Below are 6,679 nucleotides of genomic sequence, written 5' to 3'. Positions count from 1 at the left end.
GAAGGTGATCGTCTTCAACGACGAGGGCGTGGAGGTGGTCACCAAGTGCAAGGAACATGACAACGCCTTCGCCGTGATTGCTTGAGCTCCTGTTGCCCGTTCCTTGTTGGTCCTTGGTTTAAGACTTGGGTCTCGTCTAAGACTTATCATACTATGTTCATTTAAAACTTGTGATGCGTGTGGTTAAGACTTGTGTTTGTACCTAAGATTATTCTGTTGCTCCTAGTTTAGTTTTTAGTAGTTCATGTGTGTCTTTGGTAACCTCACCACATCATGGAGGAGGTTATCACACAACTTTCCTGAATGTAACCAAACAGTCAGACTTGTGATTCCCCTCAAACAAGTCGGCAACCAAACAACAGGCCTTGGGTTTGGGCACATGCAAGCTAGAGGGGATACACGCAACCAAACTAAGTGTAGATGTTGATTTTTGGGCAACCAAACAACAAGCCTTGGGTTTGGGCACATGCAAGTTAGAGGGGATACACGCGAGAGGGCACCATCTGAACCCATGGGCATATGCACCCATTTTTCATAAAATGCATTTTAAGCACGTTTTAAAATGTCAAAAAAATCAAAAAAAAAATATCACGCATACATGTTCGCAAATGTGTGTACGCGGCACAAAGTTTTATGAAAAAATATCTTCTTGTTTTGCCTCCGTAAAAAAGACAAATTTCAATGCTTTTAAATAATGTTTCACGACATAAATTTTTGTCTTTTTTGCACAAGCCACAAAAAAGTTATTTTTCCGTGAAACTTTATGCACGTACATAGAACATGAAGACCCGTGCAATTTTTTTCAGATTTTTTTAGAATTTAGAAATGTGTTTTTCAAAGTGGGTTCATATGTACCTGGGTTCATCCATGCACCTCTCGGATACAGGCAACCAAACTAAGCGTAGATGTTGATTTTTAGCCTGTATATGCTCAACCAGACCAGTTGGGACAAGTAACGCGTCCCCACTACACCGGGCAGCGCTCAAGCAAAACTTCCTTGGATATGGAAGCGCACAAAATGCGAGTACATCACGATTAAAATGAGTGAACAGATGTTTCCACGTTTCATATAAAACTTCAGTGCTTTGCGTGAAGTATTGACACCTAAATATTTATTCATCCCTGCAAAATTACATAACGAGTATCTAGCCCATGCTGTTTATACATTACACCTGGTAAGTTACATAACAGATAAGCCTCGGAGAGACCACAGGTGAGCCACTAAAGATACAACTTTCTTTTACGCAATGTGACGCGTAGAATCTGTAACTTGTTAGTAAGCTCCAGGAGGGCAAATTCTGCTTTATATGCTAAGAAATTCGATGTCCTCCTCAGCAAGGAACGTCTTCCCTCTGTTAGCATTGTTGGCTCTCCGCTGGGAGGGTGGAGGGCCTCGCTGCGTAAACCGAACATCTTAGCAAACATAGGTGTGTGTGTGTGCATGTGGTTTCAGTTGTTAACAGGATGAGAAATGGTGAAATTGTGTTTGTTAATACCTTACGCAGAACAAATGCGAGGTAGAGATAGGACACTTCCCACTCATCCTGCGATAGTGTGCCTGCGTAACTCAACTATGTTAAGGCAATGAAATGACATTTATTTAGAACAGTGAATTTAGTAGGTAATCTACTTACTTTGGACCGATCGTCCATCACCAAGAGCACCCAGCCTTCGCATGAGATCAGCAAATTCAGGCTTTTGCAGGTACTCATGTACAAATTCGTGGAAGTTCTTCATTAGAACCAGCTCTAAATCATACTGCAAAAAAGGGACAATTTTTTGGTCATAATCTCAGCATCCATCAGAGCAAATTTGTAAAAGAAAAACTAATGATACAGAAAAATATTTTAGCATTAATTTCGTAAATAATGAAATGAACTAGGTCGAAATGAGGAAATAAAAACACAGTTCACCATAGCAGACTAAGCAATAGATTAGTTGCATACCTCCTCTGCCAGTAGTTTGAAGAGATGGAATGGAACAACCCACTCCGGGCAATCAACTGCGTCCTGCATGTTGGCAACGAGTAAAAATAGGAAGCTAGGCACAGCATACGGCAATAAACACCCAAGTTGTAACAAGACATGTATGTCAGATAAGGGCAATGCCAAGAACATCAGTTTCACACTATTCAAAAGTTGATCCTGTTCTCACCTCTAAATGAAACTTGTACTTGATACCAAAAGGCCTGGATGCGGGGAATTTCTACGTCATTGTGAAAAAAAAAGGATCAGTCAGTAGTGAAAACTAACATACAAGTAGTTATTATAAATAAATAAATAAATAACTACCTTTTCGTTGTACTCTTCACCAAAGGTAATCCAGTAAACACTGTTTCCAAACTCCATCCCGTCAGCTGAGGATATAAATTTCTATCAAACATCTTGTGACAAGTACGGTCCAATTTGATGAGATCAATCAAATTATAAATCAAGATAGTAACATACTTTCTCTTAGCCTTTTAATAATGACATTAGCATCAGGCATCGTTCCAATGAAAGTGCCTCCAGGACGAAGCAATGCAGATATATTAGCAAGGGCTTGTCTTGCACGTGCTTCAGTTGACCATGAGTAGTGCATTGCAAACTGAGATACATAAAAAGAACAATCAGAAATTCAGAATTGGTCAACAGTCAAAACAGTTAGCTCGTTATAATCATACCCATTTGTACTTATATTTTATTTGCTTGACATAACAATGATACTTAAATTTGTTTGAACAATGATTCTAATATTTAACAGTGGTTATATTTACAGAAGGTTTCTGAAATACAAAGTTGTTTTGCAATTGGAAGTAATAGATGGTTGAACTAACCAAATAATAACAACAAACTTCCTTGAACATATAAAGATAGGTCACTCACCTGGCAGCTGCATATGTCAAATGGAGCATCCTCACATAGATACTCATCCAGACGAGTCTACAACAATATGAAAACAGAAGCATTGTGATGCACTTCATAATTATTGATGAGCATCTGAAGAGTACCACAAATAATAGATTTATATACATATGGGGCAAAGCATATTTTCCTGATGATGTGAAAGTATAAGAAGAATCATCCATAATGACAAAATGCATGGATATGTTGGCACGAGTTTTATTCAACACTTGGAACAAGCTATGGCACTATGTCTGTCTGCGCGTACAGAGCACACCATCACGGTAGGTTTGATTAATTTGGTAAACTGTACTACCATTTATGATCACCTTTACCTCGTAACAATCAGCACAAATAAGCCGTGCAGGAAAGCTGAACTTCTTCCTTCGCTGTTGATCAGTATCACCGTTATAACGGGTCATACAATCTTTTATCTGCAAGTTTAAAGCTCCAACATCATGAAAACACACTTATTTGAAGTCTACAAGAGGTAGGGAGGAAACCAAAAGCAAATACACAAGTTTCTGTGGTCCAGAACCGCTGATAAATCTGGATGTTCTTTTATGAAGGACACTGAGTAAAAACAAGTTGAATATATACGTTGAGATAAGTTTAAACGTTCAAATGATTATTGTACAGGTTACAAATAACAATATAACAGTACCTTCTATATCTATATATGCATATAATATAGATTTATCATGTTACGAGAAACTAACCGAGCCTTCTGCAATATCAACGCCTACATAATAGCCAACCCTGGCCTTATCCCACTTTATCAAATCCCCTCCCTGCATTACATAGCAAATCAATATATGTCAGCACTAGCTTGGAACTACAAGAATCCCAGCTTATCTTAATTAACACGCACAAAAACAGTGCTTACCTTGCCACAGGCAAGATCTAGAACGCAGTCTCCTGGACGCGCATACAGCTGGACCAGGACGCTCTTTATCTGCGAAAGGTGAGGTTTGAGGATTAGCGTGGCTTCTTACTGGTTCCACCCAACATTGTAGAGGTGACAATTTCTCAAGAGTTTGAGGAGATGAATGGATGGGTAGCACAGCTAGTAGTGTACCCAGTTGTTGAGCTTCTTGAGGTGGATGATGGGGCTGTTCTCGCGCTCCTCGAGCGTCTGATTCGATCGGGCGCTGTAGTGGTCTGCCACCCGCCGCGCGCTGTTCCGCTCCTCCGAGTACCCTTGTTGTCCCCCGTAGCCGCCGCCGCCGCCGCCTACGCAAAGCCCAAACCCTAGTTAGCTATCCGCAGCACAGAATTGGGGGTTAGCGGGCAACTGGATTGGGTCTGGTGAAGAAGGCGGGGAATAGATACCTGCGCCGAACTGGCGCTTTTGGGCGGAGGCGAGGGAGGAGGAGGGCTCGTCGCGGGGTCGCTTGTTCATCACCCCGGCGATCGCGGACGGCGGCGCGGCGAGGAGAAGGCGGGGCCGGGACGGGGCCGCGCGGAAGATAGGGCGGGACGGGACAGGCTCGCGGGGTGGAGGGCGTACAGGGGGCGGAGGACGACCGGCGGGCGGAGCTCCGGTGGCGGAGGAGCAGTCGAGAGAGCGAAGAAAGCGGGGCGGTCTGCGGGCGTCGTTCTGGACGAAACAGAATTGAGGAGCGCCCTATTGGATTTCAGTCAGGGTCCCTTCCCATCTCACATGGCGTAATTGATTTGACAGGTATCTCCAAATTACCCCTAATATAAAACGAACGCGCGGATAGTGATACGGGAGAACCGCCATCCATCCCTCGATCGTACGCAATTTACAAACAACATGCAAACACGACGAATACATGCAAACTATATAATAAAACCTAAAATTACTTAAACTACCTTGTTGCGTACGGTGATTCGTACGTCAAGCCGGCTGATCAGCGACACCTCCATCGCTGTCATCAGACTCGCCCTTCCAGTGGTGAAAGGGCGCGAGGGCGTGGCAGCCCTGCCCGGCCGTCGCCCGACGTTCGCAGAGGAGTCGCTCCACTTCCTCTTGCAATATGCAGAGGGCCGTTGTGGCCAACGCCAACCTTGGCCTTGCCCCTATCGGCGGCTGATGAAGCTATGTATCTAGGGTAGGGTCATGGACCTGTCCTAACTGCCCTAACCAAGGACATCTCTAGAAGAAATCACTTTTCAATCGACTTGGAGGTGTTCCACTCGACAGACTCGAAGACACTCGACCAAGAAGCAATCACTCGACCAAGATCCAATCACTCGACGGCCAGGAGACCTAAAGTCACTCCGCACGCTAACGGTCGGTCATTAAGTAGCTTTTATGATCATCATAGCACTTTATTAGGGGCGTTACCAGTAACGTCCGACCTTAATGTATTTAAAACCCTGCATAACTGAGGGCCGGAGGGGTCTGGCGAATTCTATATAAACCACCCCCATCCTCAGTGTAAAGGGTTCGCACCCCTGTAATTCATACACACATAATCCAGTCGACCGCCTCCGGACTCCGAGACGTAGGGCTATTACTTCCTCCGAGAAGGGCCTGAACTCGTAAACCTTGTGTGCTTACAACTACTCTATAGCTAAGATCTTACCTCTCCATACCTACCCCCCTACATTACTATCAGACTTAGAATCACGACAGTTGGCGCCCACCGTGGGGCGGTGTCTTAGCGATTTGTTGGAGGACTTGCGATCTTTTCCGATCCAAATCATCATGGTTTCTGGTGGAGTTTTGGTGGAGGGCCGCGAGATCCGTCTCGGCGCGCTCACGTTCATCGCCGACGACTCCGCTTGGCTTCAAGAGGCTCCGCTCGACGTCGACGCACTCCCTGTCCGTGGGGCAACGCACTTTCGCGCATGCGTCCGCGGCGTCCTCTTGCGGCAACCTCGACCCATTATCGGTCAGCCCCTGTGTTGTCCTCCCTCCCTGTTTCCCGCCGGCGCAAGCGCTCCAATCGGTCGAGACTTCAGCGGTGGGTGAGACACGTGGTGGCACGCTAGTCGGCCACCCCTCAAGTCGCGGCGATCGAGCCCGACGAATCCCTCTACGGCCTGTTCGACTGGCTCCGTAGAGACCGCATCCGAGTGCGACAACAGTGATCAGGCGGCGGAGGTTCTGATGGTCGATGGACCGCGCTGTCCTCCTGGTTTTCCCCGCGCCGACAGAGGCGCAGGTGGAGGCGACCCGTCGCATTCCCATGAGGAATATTTCCCGAGCCTCTCACGTCGCTGTAGAGAAAAGAACTTCGTCGCCGGAACATGGATGCACTGCACACTCCTATCGTTGGAGAAACCCCCGAGGCTCGTGCCTTGGAGGACGCGCGCCTGGCAAACTTGGCTGAGCGCACTCGACTGGAGAACCTCCAGCGAGCACTCGACGAGCGTGTGCGACAGCGGGTTCCAGAATCTAGTCGACGTCAGCTCTTTCCGCCCCCACAGGTATATCGAACTCCGATTCAGAATTTAGCAGCTGCAGCCCGTATAGCAGAGTCGATTCAGCCTTCCCAGTCAGAGGCTGGCAGAGGCTTGCTGCAGATCAGAACGTTACTCCGGGCAGCAGGAGACCAGAATTCCGCTGTTTCTCAGTCACGGAACAGGATTCATAGCAGATCCATTGCTGCAGACACAGTCCAGTCGGCTCATAGCCCAAGATCGCCCCCGAGGCGTGAGGGACGTGGGGACCGGCGTGATCAGTACGGAAAACGTGAGAAGTATGATCACCGATTCAATCGTGACGATCGACGTCGAGTGCCCACCCCTCCCCCGAGGAGTGGATCGTATGTGCCTCGACAGCAGGATGACAGGCGCCCTCATAGTGTTGGGCGAAGGATCCA

The 6,679-nt window shown here is 46.7% G+C and overlaps 1 protein-coding gene across 1 annotated transcript; it reads right to left on the bottom strand.

Annotated features, from left to right (window-relative positions):
- Positions 1–1,035: 1,035 nt before the first annotated feature.
- Positions 1,036–4,540, bottom strand: LOC125530973 (mRNA cap guanine-N7 methyltransferase 1-like). Its single transcript, XM_048695377.1, has 13 exons — positions 4,215–4,540; positions 3,961–4,115; positions 3,769–3,837; positions 3,602–3,673; positions 3,218–3,316; positions 2,865–2,921; positions 2,448–2,586; positions 2,292–2,356; positions 2,155–2,205; positions 1,947–2,009; positions 1,635–1,758; positions 1,497–1,558; positions 1,036–1,396 (listed from the first exon to the last, which is right to left on the bottom strand). Exons 1-13 carry the CDS (start codon positions 4,282–4,284, stop codon positions 1,304–1,306), a joined length of 1,119 nt encoding a protein of 372 aa, XP_048551334.1. The 5' UTR covers positions 4,285–4,540; the 3' UTR covers positions 1,036–1,303.
- Positions 4,541–6,679: the final 2,139 nt, after the last annotated feature.

Source organism: Triticum urartu, unplaced genomic scaffold, assembly GCF_003073215.2.
Source record: "Triticum urartu cultivar G1812 unplaced genomic scaffold, Tu2.1 TuUngrouped_contig_6693, whole genome shotgun sequence".
Taxonomy (NCBI): domain Eukaryota; kingdom Viridiplantae; phylum Streptophyta; class Magnoliopsida; order Poales; family Poaceae; genus Triticum; species Triticum urartu.
Note: the sequence above shows the minus strand (reverse complement) of the source record. Positions and strands in the feature narration are given on the sequence as shown.